This window comes from Microtus pennsylvanicus, chromosome 11, assembly GCF_037038515.1.
Source record: "Microtus pennsylvanicus isolate mMicPen1 chromosome 11, mMicPen1.hap1, whole genome shotgun sequence".
Taxonomy (NCBI): Eukaryota; Metazoa; Chordata; class Mammalia; order Rodentia; family Cricetidae; genus Microtus; species Microtus pennsylvanicus.
The window spans coordinates 37,537,382-37,560,677 of record NC_134589.1 but is presented as its reverse complement, the minus strand read 5'-3'; the positions used below and the strand labels follow the sequence as shown (position 1 = coordinate 37,560,677).

The window sequence follows — 23,296 nt, the reverse complement described above, 5'->3', positions numbered from 1 at the left end:
GGAGGAGACCTGAAAAGCAGATTGTCTCCTTCTGTTGATCTGTAAACCTCTGGTGGGAACAGAGTAGTAACCCTTCAGAGCGGTTGTTAAGAGGGTTGATGGCTGACCAGGAGTCATGCCTGTGTGTCCGTTGAGCAAGACTGCTGTATAAATAAATATATTAGAGAAGGAAAGCGGTAGGCATTGCTTCAGTGCACTGGGACTTTATTCTACCCTTCTGCTCGCCATGGAGTGATGAACTTGCTCTCTTAGTCTGAGGGTTGAAAGGACATTCTAGAGAAAGAAGTGGGCTGATGGAGCAAAAAGAACTTGGATGATTACTGTCTATGGACATGGTCTTGTTTGGAAACCCTAACTTAACTCTGAAGGGGATACTGTCTCTCACCCACGCTGTTAATTCTTTGTATGGATGGTAGATATACTAATAACATTGCCTGGTTCTCTCTGCACATCATTGCATTTACCCTTTAGCCCTTGCTGCGTATAATTTCAATGAGGCTGCTCTCCCACCCCCTAAATATACTCTCTCTGGCACAGCAGCGTCTTGATGTTCAGTCTTTAAGGTCCTTTGTTTCTATGGCAGCAAGAGCTTACTTTGATTTGCGACTTTCTCAAAGGGTCAGCAAGACCTCTGTGGCTACCTACCTGTGAAGTAGCTCTTTTTGACATGGAAAATCTTTGTATTTTAATCAGCGCCTTATTATTTTTTTGGCTGCTTTTCTGATGTCTTTTTTCAACACAGACACTTGTGTGTGGATGTGCCCTTTGGAACTTGCTTTATTATTCTCTTTCTCTGCGAACACTGGCCTGCATGCTTACTCTGATGGCTCCTTCCCAGCTCTTCTGTACCATTCTCTTTTGCGACCTGTAAGTCCTGTGTTAATAAACGATTCTTTGGCATATTTTGAAAGTGTGGGGATGTGTGTAATTTGTGTTTTTGAGAATTAGAACAAAGAAATAACCTGGACGGTATAAAATTGAAGTCATGTCCCTTGAGACTGGGTTTTCTTTTTCCTCCTAAGAAGGCAGAGGTGTGGTTGCCTTTGCCCCTTGTATACCCATTGACAGAAGTCACTAATGTGGCATTGAGCTCATGTGTAGGGTTAGGCTCCTGAGCTCAGTTGGCAGCATGTTTGCCAGCATCTGCAAAGTACTTATTTAATCCTCAGCATGAATAAATCAATGTATGTAGACATATAGTAAGCACACTCCTCAACGATGCGAAAATAAAGCTCAGCCAGATGTGAGACACACACCAGTGATCTTCGCACTTGTGAGGCTGAGACAGAATTGTAACTTCAAGGCCAGCCTGAGAATACTACTGTGTCTCACTAGACAAAGTAAAATATATACACATATATATAAACGTGGAAATGACCTGGACACTCTGACCTGGACACCCGCACATGGCGCATGTGTGCTCACACATAGACACTCTACACACAGCAGTAATAAACGTTAAAAGCTAAGACAATCCTCAAAACAAAAGAGCTAAGCTTTAAACTATTTTCATTTTTAAGAAAACAGTTTCTGGGCTGACTCAGTGGTAGAGTATTTGCCAGGCACTAAACTTGATCCCAGCATTGCAATAAATCAATCAATAAATTAATAAAAATCACAAAGACCAGTGAAAGTTAGCAATGAGTAGCCAGCCATGGAAACTATTTGCTCTATTTTAGGATAGGGTAAGAGGGAGGAACTCTGGCGATAGTCTTTTCAAGTCCCAAGCCCAAGCTACATAAAGATTTCGGGGAAAGAATCATTTCAATGTTTTTAGTTTTTATTCATGATTTGAAGGTTTTAAGTTTTTGTTCATTTTTAGAAGTTGTGGGGAAAAAAGGATATTGAACTCCTGAAAATGGGAATTTTGAGTAGAATTCCAGAAATCACTTTCATGTGCCATCCAAGAAAGAAAAAAGCTGGGTGTTGGGGTTGAAATTCACCCGGAGAAGCCAGGCCTTCCACTCAAGATGTATAATGTGCTGAAAGTTGAGAAGTCGCTGTTAGAACCTTGTACAGGTGCTCTGCATTTTAACTATGTGGACTGCTAACAACCTTGGGAGAAAAGCCTCCAGCTAGTGATTCCAGCAGCTGCACTCTCCACTGCGAGAACGACCTCATGGGGCTGTGGCTTCTTCTATCAGTAGATTCTCTAAAACCAGGACAGTCTACTAGGTTTGCTTTAACTCCCTTGTGAGCAGAAGTGACCATCCCTGTGTCTAACTATCATTCACTGAACAGCTCATTGTGTCTAGATAGCATATTATTTTTAGGGAGGTAGTTTTTTGTTGTTGTTGTTGTTATTGATTTTTTGAGACAGAGTTTCTCTGTGCAACAGCCCTAGCTGTCCTGGAGCTAGCTTTGTAGACCAGGCTGGCCTGGAACTCACAGAGATTTGTCTGCCTCTGCCTCGAGTGCTGGGATTAAAGGCGTGCACCACCACCACCACCACCGCCTGGCGAGGTAGTTTTAATAGTACAACACAGCATCCCTTTTTTGTGATAAAGATTTGCATTCTGTGCTGTAGGTTCAAACAAATAACTCTGTGGTGTTTGTCCTGATGCCAGGTAAGATACGGTTGGCTAATGCTTGTCTCTGTCAGTGCATGAGACTTCCCACAGATATTCTGGTGTTCTGCCGGCACTGTGTTGTTCCTGTTAGAATCTGTGCTGATTACCAGAGGGTAAGGTGAGAACAGAGAACACTGGCCATGTCGTACAAGATGTGCTAGCTTCTAAAATAGTTGAAGGAATTGATTGCTATTATCTGTTGCTGTTTGAACCAGGGTTCCTCTATGTGGCCCTGGCTGTCCTGGAACAGGCTGGCCTTGAACTCACAGAGATACTCCTGCCTCTGCCTCCTGTGTGCTGGGATTAAGATGTGTGCCACCACCACCTGGTGCTGGTTTTTATTTATACTTCTTTTGTTTTATTTGCCTCAAGGGCTCACTATGCTATCTAGGCTACTCTTAAACTCCTGAGTTCAAGTTATCCCCCTGCCTCAGATTTCAGAGTACCTAGGGTTCCAGGTACACGTCATCGTGCCCAGCTATTTTTATTTATGTATATTTATTTATTTATTGCATGCTAAACAAGTGCCCTACCCCCAAGCTGCACTCTCAGCCAGAATCACTTTATTGTCTTTCTTGAGTGGCTATCATCTGAGGACTTTTGATAAGGTGTTTGGGAAATGCCAGCTAAGTGATTCTGAGAACATAAGAGGACATATATCCTGGAGGCTCTGCCCCCTAAGTCTGCTCTCTCCCTTTTGATAGCCAGAAGGCCTTCATTTGATTACCATCTTTTGTGCTCATTTGGTATCATTTTGATGGGATTTCTATTATTTTTACTATTTTTAATTATATTATGTGTAGAAGTGTGCATTTAAGTGCAGGTGCCGCGGCAGCCAGAAATATTGGGCCTCCTAGAGCTGGAGTTCCAGGTGGCTGTGAGGTGCCTGATGCGGCTGTTGGTAGATTGGTACGTGCTCTTCAACTCTGAGCCCCGTCTCCAGCCTGGGTTTCCCTGACTCACCTTGGACAATCTTCCTGTCTCTTGCCTTCTAGCCTCCTCTGAGTCTAGTATTCTTGTGCTTGCCGCTTTTCTTTATTGACCATAAAGCACTGACATAGAAACCTGAGATGCTTACAGTGTAGGCACAATTTAAACCATAGCGTCACAGGAGCTGGTGCAAACATGCAGAATGGGAAGTGTCTGCACAGATTAGAAGGCGCAGGAAGGAAGCCAAACAGCAGTATTTTGTAGCCTGTTGCTCAGTGGGGTCACTTTCCCTATTCTCTACAACAATGCCTATCAGGATGCTTGAGACTTAACAGGACATAATCAGACCAGGCTTTACAGTTAGTAGAGAATATTCTCTAAAGGAGAATTGGGCCCAAAAGGAGGAGATGTGGAGATATACAAATACTTCGTGGTTTGTGTTGGTGAATGAAGGCTGGGTTAACTCCGCATTAGACATTAGCAGTTGTTCCCTCTTTGGGCCAGCAGACGTTGCTACTGCTATTGCAGAACACTCAAGAATAGTGGAATTGTGCTTGTAATTCCCTTTTGTTTTTTCTTCCTCTAAGCTCCTTCTTAAAAGCCAGTAACTCTTAATCTCTTGGGCATATGCCCACAGCTTTAGAAAACACCCACAGGTGTGGGTTTCACCTTCTGTGTCCTGTGGTGGTGGCTTCCATGCCTGGAGATACCTTGTTTTCATGTACAGCATGCATTCAGAGTGGATCTGAATAGAGGTTATGGAAGAGCCTGGTAGGGTTAGCTGCCTGTAGGAGAGAAAGCCATGTCTTGATTTGATCCACAACGGGAAGCGGGTCGTACTGTTTATTCTCTTGTCCTTTGTCATAGTGAGTTCCCGTTACAAACAGTCCGTGTGTGAAAGCACACAATTTGGCTTACTACCTGTGCCCAGTTGCAGCTCTTTCTAACACTGCCCAGGAGCTGGAAAGATTGGAGATACAGTAATGACTCTTCTTTTAGTACGGTCATTCCCCATTTTCTTTTTTCTTTTCTCTTGTAATTTTCAGAATTCAGCTACTAAATTGCAAGGCCATCTCTAGCCACTTTGGTGCTTATAACATCTGGTATCATTTTTTCCAGACAGGGCTCCTGTCTTTCAAGCTGGAGGCCTTGTTCTTTATTGTTTTTAAGATCTTTATACAATAATACAAAGAACTGGGTTGCTAAGCAAATAGAGAGTTGTTAACATGGAAAAATGGGGAGTTTCTTTGTTTGTTCTTTACCTCCAATCTACTTATGTGTCAGATTTTTCTCAGAAAATGGTTTACCAGTGTTCACTATACCAAAAAAAAGCACACTTGGTATTTATACTGTGTATAGCTGCTGAGGCTCAGGGACAGACATTATGTAACCGTTTGGGTTTTGGCTTTTATGTAATGCCAGTTTAGTGCTTATGGGTTTGAATTAATTACTCTTTAGTAACTTGCGTTTTCACCTACATTCAGTTTCAAAGTTTGCATTTAGTGACTCATAACATGTTTACTCTCTGGTTAAAATATATATCTCAAACATTTCCTTTTATGTCTTTCCTTTGGTTCTTCATTTAGTCATTTGGTCACCTCAGTAAGTAGCTCCAGAAGGTGAAATGTTCCATGATTGCATTGAAGGCCTTCGTAGGTATAAAGTCTTAAGAGCTCTTCTGCTAAGGTAATCCTTTTTGCTCACAATGCCTTTTACCTCGCTTACAATGCGAGTCATTCTTGATTTTTTTAAAAAAAGGCTTGTCTTCTTGTTGCATAATTGCACAAAAAGGTCTTTTTATTACCATAGCAACTTGGTTGCAGTGTTTGAGCTAGAGCTGTCATTCCATAAATTTATCTTTGGCCTGCCCCCCCCCCCCGAATAAACACCAAATTGCTACTTTTTAATAAAGGAGACGCTAGAAGCAGTTCCTGATATGGTTTCCCCAAAGAGCCTTCCAGAAAGGTCTAATAATAAACGTACCTGTGTGGTGAAGCATTCTGCTCAGTGTTCGCCTGACAGACTAGTCTGGTGTTCAACCACATCTGTGTCCTGAACACTACAGTGAGATACTAAGAAAGTGCTTTGTCTAACAGCTTGCTTCACTCTTTCTAAACTATAAATTTGTCGCCTAAATTGTTTTTCTTCTTATTAAGCAAGCCACATGTGAGGGTACGGTTTGCGCTGCAGAATTTGAAGGTGTTCCATCTTTTAGCCAAGGAGATTTGCTTTGCCAGTTGACTAGCACTTTTCTCATTCATTGAACGCTCTTATTGGAGCATAGGGAGTTGAGTGGAGTGGTGATGGGATAGCTGTGGGAGCGTCCAGAACCTCGAACCTGTTCTAAACTACGTGCTGTTGTTGTGAAAGGAGGGGCAAGGACCAGTGTTGTTTCACCCATTGGCTTCATTATGAAAATCCAGTCACAGAACTCTGGGTTCTTTGTGAGTTGTGTGTGTGGTTATCGGGGGTTGTGTGTGTGGTTATCAGGGGGTTGTGTGTGTATTGTTAGAAGGCTGTGTGTGTGGTTATCAGGGGGTTGTGTGTGTATTGTTAGGGAGGCTGTGTGTGTGGTTATCCGGGAAAGAATGTGTATGGTTATTGGGGGGTTGTGTGTGTGGTTATCAGGGTGGTTGTGTGTGGTTATCAGGGGGTTTTGTGTAGTTATCAGGGGGTTGTGTGTGGTTATCAGGGGGGTTGTGTGTGGTTATCAGGGTGGTTGTGTGTGGTTATCAGGGGGGGTTTGTGTGTAGTTATCAGGGGGTTGTGTGTGGTTATCAAGGGGGTTGTTTGTGTGGTTATCATGGAGGTTGTGTGTGATTATCAGGGGCTTGTGTGTATGGTTATCAGGAGTGGTTGTGTGTATGTGGTTATCAGAGGCGGTTGGCCTTCTCTCTCAGATGCAGCTAAGTGAAATAAGAGGCCTCCAGCCTGCCCCAGTGCCCTTCTGAAAGGAGCATCTCCACGCCAGCCATAGGCAGCCCTCTCGAGTTTGCTCCTTGAAAACTAGCTGGAAAACCAGGCCTGCAATTCTAGCTACTCAAGAGACTGAGGCAGGAGGATTTTGAATTCAAGGCTAGTCTAGGCAAGTTAGTAAGAGCCTGTGTTAAAAACAGAGCTGGAGATGTGGGTCAGTGGCCAGGCACTTGCCTAGTGTGCCAAGGCCCTGGTTCAGTCCCCTGCATGACGTAGGAAGACAATGAGCAGAATAGCTTTTCCCAGTAAATCACTAAGATGGCAAGTGACCTTTGCAGGTTTACTCTGAAAGGATTCAAGCTGTTGCACGTATTGCCCTCCAGGCTCTGAACAATCTTCCACCGACATTATCACAGCTGATTGTCTCACACCTCCACTTCATAGATGAGCGTACCAGAGTTCAGAAAAGGACACTTGGGGGCTGAGGTGGGAGGGCTGCCAGGAGTTCAAGGCCAGACTGAACTAGAAGGGTAGTGTCCATGCTAACCAAGTAAGTAGGTGGCAGACTCAAACTTGGATCTTTCCAGACTGAAAAGCTGCATTCTTTCTGCTGTCTTCTGCTATCTCGTCATGCGTTCATTCATTCATTCATTCATTCATTCATTCATAGACTAGGCTGGCGAAGGAGATCAGCCTGCTTCTGCCTCCCAAGTGCTGGCCCCACCTCATCGAACTTATTTAACTATAGATGAAGAAGAAGTGAGTCTTCTAGCCCAGCACATCTCTCTTTCACTTCTTCCACTTTCAGAGAGTGTGGGAAGGGAGGTGCATTACTGAAGCAGAAACAGCCCAGAAGAACCTCAGACTTTTTGTGTGCTGGCCTGGGACTCACAGAGATCTGCCTGCCTCTGCCTCCTGGGATTAAAGGCAGGCGCCACCACATCCAGGCCCTCCATTCTATTTTTTAAGGACTAATGTAATTCGGGCTGATTTTTGTTTTTCTCACATTCTATCCCAGCAATAGGATAACCAAACTGACCAAAATAAAAACAAGGTAAGTGACTGCTTGATTAAAATCCTTTATGTGTCTTTGCCTGACACAGAAATTTCTAGTAATTTATTAAAAGTTAGATGAGAAGGCTTTTGCTTTTGTTTTGAGAAACTGGATTTTTGGTTCGTCTCATTTCCTATAACTGGGGTTAAGAAGAACAGTGTCCACGCAGTCTAGAGAAAAGGAGATGTGGTTTTGGTACGGAATATGTAAGAATGCCTTCGAGCTTAAAAAGGAATAATTCATTAAATGATCAGTAGGGACATGGCTGCGCAACCTATCTTTGTAGTCATGGCTGCGCAACCTATCTTTGTAGTAATTTTTCACATATAACAGAAAGTATTTGTTGTTTCGTTTTGTTTTGTTTGAGACACGGTCTCTTTGTAGACCTGACTGTCCTGAAACTGGAGATTGGGCTGACCTCAAACTCATAGAAAGCTGCCTCCCAAATGTTGAGGTTAAAGCTGTGTACCACCGTGCCCAGGTTTTCTTTAAAATCAAATATAAATGCTAGCTGAAAACGAATATGGTTTCTGAAAGATCAAATGTCACAGCCCAACTCCTTTAATTTTAGTACAAGCTTTGACTGCAGTTCCTGCAGCATAGCATGGGACTGACGAAATGTTCTAGGCATTTTGCCTAACTTAGGAGCTTGGCTCGAATTGTGGGACCTTCCTTTCCTTTCAGATATAGAGGATTTAGACTGAGATACTTTTGGAAGCTATAGTAGCCATTCTGCAGTGAGCACACTTAGGAGCTGTGACTGGCCAGACAGGGGTGATGCATCTCAGGGCAGAAAACTCTCTCCATTTGTCCCCTCAGCAGGAAATGGGTCCTTCTCAGCCACCTCAGATCTTCAAAAGAAAGAGACCTCATTTGGCAGTTCTGAAAACATCACCATGTCATCTCTCTCCAAAGGAACAGCCTTGGTGAGCGAGGATGCTCTCCCAGAGACTCCCTTCGCAGCCTTCGCCAGCTTTAAAGACATGATGCCCCAGAACGCTGAGCAGAAAGAGTGCGAAAGCGAGGACTACCAGGACTTCACAAGGCAGGACCTGCCCACAGCGGCACGGAGCCACGAGACGGCATGTCCAAGCCCGGCCTCCAGTGTCGCCTCCCACGAAACCCCCAGGGAGTGTGCAGACGACTTTGGAGAATTTCAAAGCGAAAAGCCCAAAATCAGCAAATTTGACTTTTTAGTAGCCAATTCACAAAGCAAAATGAAGTCCAGTGAAGAAATGATCAAAAGTGAGCTGGCAACCTTTGACCTTTCTGTTCAAGGTAAGCCTTCTTCTCTTAGGCGCGTCCCACTGAGGTGTTACGTTCTTTCCTGAGAATGCCACAGTGATTTTAAAACCAGGCATGGTGACACCTGTCTGTAACCCTCGCATTCAAGAGGCTGCGGCGGCAGGAGGATCATGAGTTTGAGGTCAGCTAGGTTATATAGTAAGCTTCAGGCCAGCCTAGGCTACATGATGAGACACTACCTTAAAAACTAAAAAGTAATTTCAAAGAAAAAGTAAAATGATGATTCTTTGTTTAACAGGAGATAGATGTTCCAGCTTGTAGGACTGCAGTTTCCCTGGAGCTCAGTTCAGGCCGCTGTCCCTCGTAACTGCTTATTGGAGAAGGACAAAGAGCGTGTGGCTTTTCTTCACTCTAGTTTGCTTAGAAGTGTGCTGTAAGCCAGGCGTGGTGGCAAACGCCTGCACTTGGGAGACAAAGGCAGGTGGATCTCTGTGAGTTCAAGGCCAGCCTGGTCTACAGAGTGAATTCCCAGGACAGCCAGTTGACCCTATCTCAAAACAAACTAAAAGAACAAGCAGTGCTCCTGCAAGGGACTTGAGTTTGGTTCCCAGCACCCACATCTGGCAGCTCACAACTACCTATAGCTCTGGTTCCAGGGAATCTGATAACTTTGGCCTCTATGGACACCTGCACTCATATAACGTGTCCAAATAACATATAGCACACATTCGTAATTAGAAGTCACAAAAATCAGTGCCTTTAAAAAAGGTATCTGTTTCAATTGATCCATAAAACCTGAAGTAATAGCAAACATTTTAAAATTAGATTTCTCGGGCTGGAGAGATGGCTCAGCTGTTAAGAGCATTATCTGCTCTTCCAAAGGTCCTGAGTTCATTTCCCAGCAACCACATGGTGGCTCACAACCATCTGTAATGGGGTCTGATGCCCTCTTCTGGCCTGCAGGAATACATACAGACAGAATATTGTATACATAATAAATAAATAAATAAATATTTAAAAATAAAATAAAATTAGATTTCTCAATCTGGATTTCTGGTTTTTCTTGCAAAGTTGTAATATCTGGCAGTGCAAGGCCTGCATTCAGCCAGTGACAGGACGGGTCTCGTGGCTCCTAGGCACAAGCCCACAGCCAGTGACAGGACGGGTCTCGTGGCTCCTAGACACAAGCCCACAGCCAGTGACAGGACGGGTCTCGTGGCTCCTAGACACAAGCCCACAGCCAGTGACAGGATGGGTCTCGTGGCTCCTAGACACAAGCCCACAGCCAGTGACAGGACGGGTCTCGTGGCTCCTAGACACCCATATTTAGAAAGTCCCTTTGCATCTAGAATGCCAGTGATTCAGACCTTAGGATTATGTAGTGTGGTGATAGATCAGAGAAGAATGGAGGAACCAGAGGAAGGGAACCTCCCAGACAGAGTGAGGAGACTGTGTTTCAGAATGCCTCCCGACATGGCCACCTGTAATGATGGTCACGTTAGCAAACAGACCCTGCTCCAGCCAGGCTGAATAACAGAACCTTTGTGTCTACTGTTCTCCCCGACCCAGGATCACACAAGAGGAGCTTAAGCCTCGGAGATAAAGAAATAAGCCGGTCCTCTCCTTCTCCGGCCCTGGAGCAGCCTTTCAGAGACCGGTCTAACACTCTGAGTGAGAAGACAGCGCTGCCCGTCATCCGAGACAAGTACAAAGACCTGACTGGCGAGGTGGAGGTAAGCTGTGCAGCCTCCTGGAAGAGCACTCCAAGAAAGAGTGCTTTTCCATTGTCCCGGGGGAGGGAGAAGGGAGGGGTGAGGAGGCGACTCTGGACACCAGAATGAGCATGCTCCCTGCGTGATAGCTACTGAAGTCCTGGCTAAAGTTGAAGTTGTTGCTGGGACTTTGTAAGGACAGAAGCGTTTAAGAAAATCTTTTCCAAAACTTATACTTTATCATCCTACTGAATTTTAAAACATCAACATAAAGAAAAGGAAAAAAATGTTTTGGAATTTCTATTTCTGTGTATGGTATCTTAATTCCATTCCTGTTCCTTGTGATACATACGAGTGTACACATACACCACACACACACACACACACACACACACACACACACACACACACACACACACACAGAGTAATGAACTGGAGAATGGAAAGCTGAGGTTCTATTCTGTGGAGTTTTTATTGTTGTCTTTAGTTTGGGGGCTTTTGCGGGGGGGGAGGGTTGTTGTTGTTGTTTTGATTTTGATTTTGTATAGGTTTGGAGTCTGTCCTGGAACTCACTCTATAGACCAGGCTGGCCTGAACTCACAGAGATCCGCCTGCCTCTGCCTCCCGAGTGCTGGGATTAAACGCCTGCACTACCACCACCCAATTTTATTGTTGTTTTGGGACATTCTCATGTAGCCCTGGTTGGCTTAGAACTCTCTATGTTGACCAGGCTAGCCTTAAACTCAGTGATCAAGCTGTAGGATGGCACAAGCTCATATACTAGAGACCTCCATGGTGACCGGTAGAAGCTTACACTGTTACTGACGGGAGCAAATGAGGCGGTGTTTACACAGAGAGGTGGCAGTAAAATAGGTCCTTCAAGTTCATATTTCTTATCTCAGTGGATTTTGAATGATAACTGTCTTTTGCAAGCATGCTTTCAGTAGAAAGGAATCTTCCAAGCCTTGTATTGAGTGAAGTCATAAACAGAGCACCCTCAAGCCTGCCTTGTTGATCTCAGTTCCTTTTATAAAACCCACAGGAAAATGAGAGATACGCGTATGAGTGGCAGAGATGCCTGGGGAGCGCCTTGGATGTGAGTATGTCACTTCTCTGCACCTGCGCTCTCTCTTGCACTGTTTTGTCTCCTCCTTGGTTCTTCTGAATGAATGCAGGAAAACACAAGGGATGCCTTACTTCCTTCTCCACACACAGCATGGAAATCAGGCAGGGCTCTCAGTGAGCTGGCTCAGTATTTGAGAGTAGTGGCTGCTCTTCCAGAGGACCTGGGTTCAATTCCCAGCATCTACATGGCAGCTCACAACTCTCTGTGACTCCAGTTCCAGAGGATCCAGCACCCTTATACAGACATACATGCAGGCAAAACACCAATGTATACAACATAAAAGTAAATAAATTTTAAAAAGAAAAGGAAACCGTGCACTTCCAGTTTGCAGTGTAGACACTGCTCATTGGCCAGCTGTCCTGGCCTGTCGCTGTGTTTAAGACATGGCAAAGTGATAGCATCACCTCTGGCCTGCGTGAAAACAATATGAACCTTCTTCTCTTCCCCCTCCCATCTCTCCCTCCATAGATGTGAAGACTGGTTTCTTCAAAGTTAAATTCTTAGATTTGTCTCTGTATAGGCTCTTGCACACTCTGGTCGGGCACAACTTTTCACACTGGTTGGGTTTTCTACTAATGAGAGATTGATTTGCAGTGACCTTTTTTGGCTGTATCAGATAATGCGATTTCATTTCTTGTAGGTCATCAAGAAAGCAAATGACACCTTAAATGGCATTAGCAGCAGTGCTGTTTGCACGGAAGTTATCCAGTCAGCCCAAGGCATGGAATATCTTCTCGGTATGTCTTTGGTATTTCACGCAGTGAGCCGTGACATGCCGCATTAGTATCAGTGTTCACTCGCTCCGAGCATTTCAGGGCTGCACGCCACCATCTGCAGCCTCACCAGCAGCTGCCTTCCTAAGTAAAACGCTGAGGTCACGGGCAGCAGCTATTCTACTTAAGGTCTCTGTGGTGAAGTTTTCAAGTCTGTGGTGGTTGACGAGATAAGCTCAGTGGTTCTGAGAGCCTACTGCTTTTGCAGAGGACCAGAGTTCAGTTCCCCACACCCATGTTACTTGTCTCACAACTGCTGTAAGTTCAACCCCAGGGGACCCAATGTACTTTTCTGGTTTCCACCAGACCCTGCACACGCATTGACACAGATCTGCACACACACCTGAATAAGAGTTAACATCTTAAACCAGTAATTCATTTATTTTTGTCAACGAGTCTTAACTGGTAAGACGTTTAAGTGGCATTCTCCTTTCTGTCAGTGACATAAGCAGATTCCTTACCTTCCTGGCTTCTTCAGCTGTTAACATTGAACTTGGAGCTTCAGTCTGATCCAGTGTTCCTCCTCCGCAAGCTCAGGCTGCCCTTTGGCCTGGGCCACAAGCACAGGAGCCTGACATCTTTCAGACCTTCCCGCACCTGTCCCCTTGTCAGTAAGGCTTCTGCTTCCTCTTTCTCAAAATCCCATCTCTTCTCCTTAGCCCTGTCACTTTGAGCATCTTACATTTCTTTCTGTTTACACTACCTCCCTTCACTAGGGTGAACCTCTAAGAGGAAAAGAACTGGGGCTTGTTTTGTTCATCCCCACACCTCCAGTCCCTGACCTGGGGCCTGGCCCAGAGAGCACACTGTGTGCTGACTGATGAACTGCTGGTGAAGGGCTTAAGGGCCGGGCACCTTGACTCCACAGCCATAGTTCTCCCACCGGGAAGTGGTGGCTTTCCTTCTAGGAGCTTTCCTAACATAACCATGGACGTTTGATTGGAGCAGCCCTTACTTCTTAGCCATTCCTGCCCTTCCTTTGGAGGAGAGGAGGAAAAGCCATGCTGTTGTGCAAGGTGATGAGGCCTGGAATTCTCCAGTATTCACTAACCGAGTCTGGAGCGTGTGCCAGTTAGCTGCCCTTAGGATGAGGAGGAACTTTGTACCTCTCCTCCTTGCTTAAGAATTCAGCCTCTGAGTCGGGCGCTGGTGGCGCACGCCTTTATCCCAGCACTTGGGAGGCAGAGGCGGGCGGATCTCTGTGAGTTCGAGACCAAGTCTGGTCTACAAGAGCTAGTTCCAGGACAGGCTCCAAAACCACAGAGAAACCGAAAAACCAAAAAAAAAAAAAAAAGAATTCAGCCTTTGAGGGCTGGAGAGATGTCTCAGTAGTTAAGAGCACTGGCTGTCATTTCAGAGGACTCAGGTTCAATTCCCAGAACCCAAATGGCAACTCACTGATGTCTGTAACTCCAGTTCCTGGGTACCTGACAGCCTCATGCAGGCAAAATATCAATGCACATAAATAAGACAAAACAAAACAAAAAGCAAAAAAAGCCTCTGCCAGGCATAGTGGCACACACACATCTTTAATCCCAACACTCAGGAGGCAGAGGCAGGTGGATCTCTGTGAGTTTAAGGCCAACCTGGTCTACAAAGCAGGTTCTAGAACAGCCAAGACTACTCAGAGAAAAATAATTCAACCTCATAAGAAACCATAGGAAAAGAACAGTCTCTAGCCAGGCTCATGCCCATAATCCTAGCACTAAGGATGCTAAGGCAGGAGGATTGCTACTACTTAAAGACCAGTAGGTTACATAATGGATCCCAAACCATCTTGGACTACAAAAAAGCAAACAAAATTAAAACCCCCCAAATCAATGCCCTTGCTGCCGAGACTGATGACCTAAGTTTAGTGACAAGACCTACTTGGGGGAAGGAAAGAGCCAGTTGATACAGCTTGCCCTCTGAACTCCAGAGGGGCACATGTGCCTCCAACTTGCAGTTTGAGATGTGAGCTCTCAGCTCTTCCCGCTACCACACCTTCACTCTGCGGTTGTGGAGTTTAGATCCAGAAGCCCAGGCAACACCTTTGTCTCTAAATTGCCTAGGTCATGATGTTGCCTAGGTCAGGATGTTTATCACTGCACGAGAAAAGTAAGTAGTGCACGTCTGTGCTCGCAGACCCGTCTCCATGCAGCCGTGTTCCTCCTAATCAACATCAGCAAACCGCAGTACTGCTTTGTCCTGCCTGTCTTTCCCATGCCTAACTCTCTCCTCTCCCCATCAGGCGTCGTGGAAGTGTACCGAGTAACCAGACGTGTGGAGCTGGGGATAAAAGCCACTGCTGTGTGCAGTGAGAAACTCCAGCAATTGCTAAAGGACATCGATAAAGTATGGAACAACCTGATCGGCTTCATGTCACTCGCCACACTCACGGTGAGCCTGCAGCAGCCCCTCTTCTTTCCAGAAGCCTGTTTTGAATAAGATGCACTCATTAGAGGATGAGTGTGCCGGCTGACCGCCTTGTGGTGATGGAGGTCCGAGGTAGCAGTCCCAGAATGACTTTGGAGTTCCAAGGCACACTGGAACTTGGCAAAATGAAGTGTACAACAAAATCTTTATCCATAGTTCTTAATGTGTGTATTTGTGTTTGTGTGTGAAGGCCAGGGGACAACCCTGGATATGTGTTCTCACTTTCTCCCTGTGTGAGACAGGGTCTCTGTTGTCAGCCTCTGTGCACACAGACCGGATAACCCACAGGCTTCTGGAGCTTCTGTCTGCCTTCGTAGCACTAGCAGTACAGACATGTGACTTTACCACCCCTGACTTTATACAGGTTCTGGGAAATTGAATTTATGTCCCCACGCTTGCGCAGAAAACCGTCTCCCAGCATCCATCATTCTTGATTCTTACCATGCAAGGTTTTTTGTTTGTTTGTTTTTGTCTTTGTTTTTTCAGACAGGATTTCATCTGTAGCTTTGGAACCTGTCCTGAAACTCACTCTGTAGATCAGGCGGACCTTGAACTCACAGAGATCTGCCTGCCTCTGCCTCCCAAGTGCTGGGATTAAAGGTGTGCACCACCACCTTTAATTGCAAATTTTACCAAAATGTAATGGTTTGAATTCATCCCTTTGCATGTTTTTATGCCCCTGATGTTCCTTAGGAAGATGTGTGGTAGACCATATTGCTGTCCGACACTCACCGCTGTTATTACTTTTCTTGGGTTCATCTTTTTTCATGTTATGAATAGCTCTACTCTGAATAAACAGAGTGGTTACAATCTCTCCAAGTGGATGGCGAAGGCCAGAGTGTGTGCACATGCATGTAGCCTGCATGGCTGCTGCAACACTTTCCGGGTAGCGTTTAAGGCCTGCTGTATTCTAAACCATAACTGACTGGTTCTCTTTCCATCTCCCAGAAGCTAATCACTTCTTTGGGCCATTTCAGCATTCTTTTGATGGAATACAGCTGTCGACGTGTTTCTAGTCATAATACATATCCTAGGAAACATGCCAGTTTCCTGCTGTTATTTGTGGTGATATTTTGTTTGTATTTTCACAAATAAAGCTTGCCTAAAGATCAGAGTGAAGAGCTAAGCCACTGGAGGCCAGGTGGTAGTGGTTCACACCTTTAATCCCAGCACTAGGGGGCTGGGACTGGGATTATGACTGGGTGGAGAGAGGAGACAGGAGCTCATTGCAGTCTGAGGCCAAGATCTCCCCTTCAGTCTGAGCATCGGTAGAGGTAAAGGTCTCTCTAGTGACTGACCACTCTGCTTTTCTCTGATCCTTCAGCATTCACCCCCCACAGTTAATTCTGGGTTTTTATTATTAAGAACAATTAGAATTCATGCTACAGTTACTAGTGTCTTCTCACATTTCCCTGGGCAGAACCTTTGTGTTTCCATGGCCAAACCAGTTCAGTTAGTCCCTGGTGTGGTCGTCTCTTCACAGCAGGGTGCTTGCTGCCACTCCTCCAGTCAGCTGGGCCCCTCATGCAGGAGGGAGGAGTTCTCAGTGCTCTCAGCTGACAGCCCCTGAGAGCCAGCTGGTGCATTGTGTCCTAAACAGCAGATCTCACAGCTGTTGCATTGCTTCTCCTTTTGCTGGATTAATTTCTTAATAAGTTTAAATAAGGGGCCGGAGGGATGGCTTCCGAGAGCCGCATTGCTCGCTTGTTCAGTTTCTGTTTTTATTTTGGTGGTGCTAGGGCTGGACCTCAAGATCCATGAAGGCCAGAGAAGTTACCTCTATTGGCCCATACACCTCTACTTAGTTCTTTTCTTTTCTCTTTTTTCAAAAGCCCTTATCAGTCTATTCGTTGTGCCAATACCAAGTTGTTCTTTATAAATTGTATAGCTGATTGTGTCATTTAAATCCCACTTAAAATCCTTCAGTGGGTTGGGCATGGTGGTGCACGCCTTTAATCCGGCACTCAAGAAGCAGAGGCAGGCAGATCTCTGTGAGTTTTGAGGCCAGCTTGGTTACAATTTGAGTTCCAGGACAGTCTGGGCTACACAGAGAAATCTTGTCTCAAAAATAACAATAGCCAGGTGGTGGTGGCTCACGCCATTAATCCCAGCACTTGGGAGGTAGAGGCAGGTGAGTTTGAGGCTAGCCTGGTCTACGGAGCTAGGTCCAGGACAGCCAGCGCTGTTACACAGAGAAACCCTGTCTTGGAAAACAAAACCCAAACCAAGCAAACAAATAAACGTGTGTGTGTGTGTGTGTGTGTGTGTGTGTGTGTGTGTGTGTGTGTGTGTTCCTGCAATGGGCCTCCACAGTCTTCAGCCAAACTTAGTGTGTTGTTTCCTGTTACTGAACTAGACTGCTTTCCCTCTGAGTTCAGCATAGTTTTCCCCAGAGGGCATTCCCAGTACCCTTTAGTCTGAATCAGAGGCCCTTTCTGTGTGACTGTCTTTAGACCATCTCACTCTCACATCCCATAATGCTCACCTCATTCATTACTTATCTTATTATAACAAAATACCTCACTGAAGCAGCTTGAAGAAGGGTTTGTTTGGCTCCCAGCTCGTGGTGCCAGCCATTCTGGCTGAGAAGGCGTGGTCTTATGAGCTCCCAACCACTGATCCCATTGTGTGGGTAGACAGGAAATGAAATGGCGATCTGTGAGTACTGGTCCTCCCCCTTTCTCTCTCTTGTGTTCCAGCTGAGTTCCATGGTTCACTGTGTTCACAGCATAAAAACAAACTTAATAGTCAGGAGGGGTTTGCTGGCAAGAGTACCAGAAAGGATTTCTTGGGTTCACCTTCCAGGCTCCATGTGAGCCCGACACCCAAGACAGAGCCCTGTAAGAGTCCAGTGCGTCCGAGGGCTCACACATCCAGAATCACTGTTTTGCTGATGCCACTTCAGAGCACGCTTTTCCAGTTGTTCTGAATGTACAGCCACCAAAGGAAGCCAGCAAAGTGTGCAGAGCATTGTTCTTGTAAAAGAAAAATTGGAAACTGCCTGAAAGCCCTGGAATCTAGAGAGTTAGTGAAGTAACCCGTGGTGGCTCTTCATACGAGGTGCTGTGGTATTTTGTCAGGGCACTCTCTCCACATAACAGATCTGTTGCCACATGGCTGGGAGGAAGGCTGTCACATGGTGATTAGGTTGTGCTTAGTGATAAAATCCCATGTTTAGAAGTGTTTTGCTTTTTTCAACCTTCTTTAATGAATATTTATTTATTTATTGCGTTTGTAATGGAAAATAAATTTTCCCTCTGGTAGAGAAATTTCCCTTTGCCTTCACACACTCGAAACCCTTTTGGTGCTGTGGTCACTTCTTCAGTCGTTCTGATGGGTTATCCAGTCCACTGAACTCTGTGGCAGGGTCTTTAGCTGCATTAAATCTACACAGCAACTTGACATCTTCACTCTGCCACCATCTTGTCCTGAGGCAGGGAAGGACCAGAGGCATCTGGTCTGCTCTCTGCTTCATCCTATCTTGAAAAGAGTGAGTCAGGCAGGCAAAACTGAAGATGTGCAAAGGCTGGGGAGCAGAGCATAAGGTTAATGAGAAAAGTTTAAAACAAACAAGCAAAACCAGGAGCTTGTCCTGGCACACTGTAAATCTGAAATCAAGTCACTTTCTGTATCTCACCCCCTCGATTTATTTCCCAGGATGGCGGAGTGTTACAGGCCTCCCACTTTGCATTTACGTGTGAAGGCTCCTTGTTTGGTGGCTGTCAGCTCCCACTTCTTCCTCCAGTCATCCAGCAGCCCTCCTCTTCTGGTGCTGCTGGAGAAAGCTGACACGTCTTCCCTTTCCCTGAGCTCTTAGAAAATATCCCTGAAGCCCAAGGCCATGAGCCAAGCTTGTTATGCATTCGTCCTTCCAGTTAGGGTGAAGAATAAACCGGCAAGTGACCGCCCCGGTTGCTGGCCTGTGTTCACTATGTGAAGTGGCTTCTGTCACTAGGAGCAGTAGAAGTCATTTTCCTTGGGCTACATCTTCCCCAACTCCCAGGCTCCTGGGTTCTGCCATTGTTCATGAAGAGGACTTTCTGTTGGCTTGCCTTGTCACTCCAGGCCACTTTTGAGTTCACACACAACAAAATGCCAAAATCTTAGTAACATCGCACCGTGAGTTCTGTGACTTTCCCATCTGTATCACCTGTGCCCTGTCAAGCTGTGGCCTGTTTCACCCTCCCGACAGCCTCCTTGTACGCTTCCCAGTCTCTGCCCGGCTGCAGGTTTTACACCCAGTATCACTTTTGTCCAGACCTTTTCAAAGAAGCCATGGCATTCGATTTGTGTCATCATTTACCTAGAATGTTCTGTTCCGTTCATATCTGGTGTCTCTAACATACTTAGCAGGGCCAAGATGTTAGGGGAAAGGAGAAGGGTTTACAGTCATGCCTTCTCCTCAGATGCTGTCTGCAAGCCTCCACTCCCAGTACCCAGATCTGGACTCACGAGGACACAGAGATTCATGGTCTCTCCTCCGTGGTGCTAGAGTGCGTGCAGGGTGTACATGAACACTTGTCTTCACTTCCTAGTTAGCCATATTCTTCTGTTATAATTGTTTGGGGTTTTTGTTTTGTTTTGCTCTGCTTTTTGCTCTGTGACAGAGCAATGATGGTTCTCTGTCCACATTCTTTTCCTCTTGAGAGTGGGCAGATGGGTCCTCAGTCTGTAAAGCTAACTTGAATTCCCCCATTGCATGAGGAACAGCATGTATCTCACAGAAATGTTAAAGTGTGAGCTGTCATAAATGAACCTTAACTGTAACAGAACTGACAAAAAATCCATAAAATAGCATAAAACACATCTGAATACGTCAGTCCAGCTGTACCACAGTTCTAAAAACCCAGCAACCCTGGATGAGATGCTCAGAGATAACAGGTCATTAGAGAGAGGCGGGCTTGAGGTGGTCCGAAGCTTTGAACTCTTAAAGGCACCTGTGTTTGATTTGGAATAAATGAGCTCCTTAAGGGACCGTATGGCCATATGGGCTGGTAACGTTTGCAACTAGGACACTGTGAAAATAGCCCCCAATGTTCATAGGGAGTGGCACTATTAGGATGAATGGCCTTGAAATAGGTGTGACCTTGCTGGACTAATGTGTCACTGGGGAGGGTGGATTTTGAGGTTTTAAATGCTCAAGCCAGGCTGTGTCTCTTTGCTGTTCTCTGCTAACCCTGGCGGTGGGACACTGTGGCAGGTGGGAGACAGACAGATATGCCATGCAGAGAGCTTGGGTATTGAGTTTATTTAGTGGGTATTGGAAGGGTATAAGGATAAGGGGATTGTCGAGGGGATGAGAGGGATGAGGAGAAGAGAGGGGAGGGGAGAAGAGAAAAGGAGAAAAAACAGAAAATCAGCTTGCTTCAGTGGGAGGGGGGGAGAAGGCGATTGGGGGTGGTCGGAGCTTGTCTCTTAAAGGGACAGGGTACCCAGATGACAGGGAAGGCCAGCAGAATTGTAACAGTCCTTACACAAAATGAATGCTTTTACCTGCTGCGCCCTCTCACTGACCTAGAGAAATGTTTGTTTCTGTAGTAGGAAGAAATCAGGGTGGAAACATTAAAACTATAAAAAATCTAGATTTTGAATCTATATCATCATTTTAAAATTTGTTCTTCCTACTATGTAATTCCTAACGTTCAAAAGACCCAACAGCGCTGGAGCTCAGTGGTAGACAGCGTGTTTACTGTTTTGTCTTGTTTTATGATGTTTTTGAGAGTGCTTGCTTAGTATGCTTGCAGCCTTCATTAGATATATTACCCAGATCCCTCAAAACAAACAATAAAATGCCAGCTGTATTTTTCACCCCAAAGTGCCCCGTATGTAGTGTGCATCACAGGGGGAGGCCTGAGCTAAGTAAAGCAGAGTACACAGTCGCAACTCCAAAATGGAACTTAGTATTTTATTAAGCTGAATGTTACAGGGCTGGAGGGATGGCCCAGCATTTAAGAGCTCTGGCTGCTCTTCCAGAGGATCCAGGTTCAGATCCCAGCACCACCCACATGGCAGCTCACAACTGTCTGTAACTCCAGTCCCAGAGGATCAACACCCTCACACAGGCATACATGCAGGCAAAACACCAGTACACATAAACTAAATAAGTAAATAATTTTAAAAAACCCTGAATGTTACATAGCAAAAACCCTTTAAAGCTCTGGGTGACTGTGGGCTGAACACCCTCTTGTGGTAGAAGCAAGAAAAGCTATCTGCTTCAGTGACTTATGGTTGCTCTGATATCAGGCCCCAAGTGAAGGTCAGCTAAGCTTTTATCTTGCAGATCTGTTGGATCAAAGAAACAAATCAACCCTGGGAAACAAGATTTTGGCATTTAAAACCTAATGAAAGAAAAAGGACTTTTTTCTCCAGATTGGTGGCCAACTGGAAGTTGGTCTTTCGATTCCATTGCCCCTGGGTGATTTCTCCCAGTGTTTTCTTCCTCAATGCTGCCAGATAGAAGGAACAGTGTGGTTCTGATGATAGCATCTCCCCACCCCTGCTCATCTTGCAAGCACCATACTTTAAAGACAGCATCCTTACCTGTCCTCAAATGAAACTCTCACCCCTGCACAGGCCCCTTAGAGCCTGCTCTGTCTCCTGTGCTATCTCAGGGCAGTAAGAACTTCAGAAGCGGGGTTACTGAGTTAGCCGCTGTGAGGCCAGCCTGATCTCCAGGACATCCAGAGCTGTTCGTTACACAGAGAAACCCTGTCTCAAAAAACAAGAACAAAAACAAACAAACAAACAAACAAACAAAAAAATCAATGTTGGCTTAATATCTGATTTTATAGGATAAAGAACATCTTTATTTTTCAGAGTTCATTGATATTTTGATTTTGTAATTGTCAGTGCTGAGAACACTTCACATATAAATGAATTACGAAATGTCTAAAATAAAATTATTAAAAATCACCAATATTCATGCAATTGTTATACTTACTTATGAAAACAAAAGTTGACCATGAATCCAAAGGATGGGCAAAAATGAAAAAAAATTATTCTGTGAAAATCGTTTGACAGGGATTTTTTTAAAATTTATTTATTTATTATGTATACAATATTCTGTCTGTGTGTATGTCTGCAGGCCAGAAGAGGGCACCAGACCCCATTACAGATGGTTGTGAGCCACCATGTGGTTGCTGGGAATTGAACTCAGGACCTTTGGAAGAGCAGGCAATGCTCTTAACCTCTGAGCCATCTCTCCAGCCCCTGACAGGGAATTTTTAATAAGGTGAACAGATATTCATTCTCTCCTGCTGTTTTGGTTTTCAAGGGGTTTTGTTTGTTTGGTTTGCTTTGGTTTTTTAAGACTGGGTCTCACCATACAGTGCTGGCTTTCCTGGAACTTGCTGTATAAACCAGACTGGCCTCCAAGTCACCGAGGCCTGCCTGCCTCTGCCTCCCAAGTGCTGTAATTAAGGTCCTGGGCCACAAGGACCTGAAGGCCTGGAAAATATTCAGACTGTTTCTGTCCCTGCCTAAAGTTCACTGTAGGGCTTTCATAGTCAACCCCCGTTCTGGTGCCCAGTGCCGCCACAGACCTGCTTCCCAGAGCTTAGCACAGTGTTGACATGCAGTCCTGTTGATGAGATGTCACTTTGCTCCCTGCTGAGTAGAAGTCCATTAATGCCCACAACTTGTTTACCCATCTTCTGATTACCAGACACATGTTAGTGCCAGATTTGGCTAATATGGATACAGTTGCTATGAATGCTTTTTTGTTGACATATTTTGCCTTTTCTTAGATAAATATCCAGGAATAAAGTTGCAGGCACATATAGCAAATGCGTATTTAATCTTTAAGAAATGGACAGCTTTTTTTCCAAATTGAGACCTGCGCCTTTAATCACTTCACAGCGTTCCCCATATTTCATAGATTGGGGAAGAATAACTGGATGATACCTGTAAAGAGCTGAGCATATTGCTTAGCACAGGCCTGCGGACAGTTACTCCATCTGCTGTCTCTCTCAGCCTTAGCTGGGCTCTGTGGCCACCACCTGCACTTCTGACCTGAGCAGCTGCAACTCAGCCTGAACCAAACTATGCTCTCTTCTGTCCTTGCGCCTAAAGTGGATCTTCTCAGCTACCCAAGCCTCGTCCTTCCTGTCCTGCACATGCCCACAGCCTGTAGAGTCCACCCCTTCTCAGCCCTTCCGTGGGCCCTCCTGCCCTCTCCCTTTGCTGTCTTAGCAGTCATCCTACTGAAGCCGTGCCTTGAGGACCGCCACCCCAGTCTCTTGCTGACACTGCCACAGAAGACAGGGTTGTGCCCATGATGCTGTCCCACCTCCTTCTATTCCTTTCTGGTTGGTTCTTGGTATTCTAGCCTCATGCCCACCTTGGCTTGGCTCCCACCCTCAATTTCTCCTCATAGCTGGACTTTGCTTAGATGTCTGCTTTGTGCTGCTTGTGTGTGAGACATCCTTCCCCTCTCCACTGCCTCCAGCTCATCACCCCATTGACCCATCACCTTCCATAGTGTCATCAATACTCAGGCAGAATGATTGTGAGTTCCAGGAAGCATTCTCTTAAGTGCCCTGTCGAGTGCCTGGATA

General features: G+C 45.4%; 1 protein-coding gene across 18 annotated transcripts in view; it reads left to right on the top strand.

Moving 5' to 3' along the window:
• The window catches only part of Synrg (synergin gamma), a 72,376-nt gene that overhangs the window by 46,429 nt on the left and 2,651 nt on the right, over positions 1-23,296 (top strand). For 9 of the 18 annotated variants that reach the window (XM_075991297.1, XM_075991296.1, XM_075991290.1 and 6 more), the window contains 5 exons: positions 8,386-8,748; positions 10,285-10,448; positions 11,470-11,523; positions 12,194-12,290; positions 14,557-14,705. In XM_075991297.1, coding sequence (XP_075847412.1) covers positions 8,386-8,748; positions 10,285-10,448; positions 11,470-11,523; positions 12,194-12,290; positions 14,557-14,705 — 827 coding nt within the window. Of the gene's footprint in view, positions 1-8,289; positions 8,749-10,284; positions 10,449-11,469; positions 11,524-12,193; positions 12,291-14,556; positions 14,706-23,296 lie in introns of all 18 variants that reach the window. The other 9 variants (XM_075991292.1, XM_075991280.1, XM_075991295.1 and 6 more) reach the window with 2 other exon arrangements.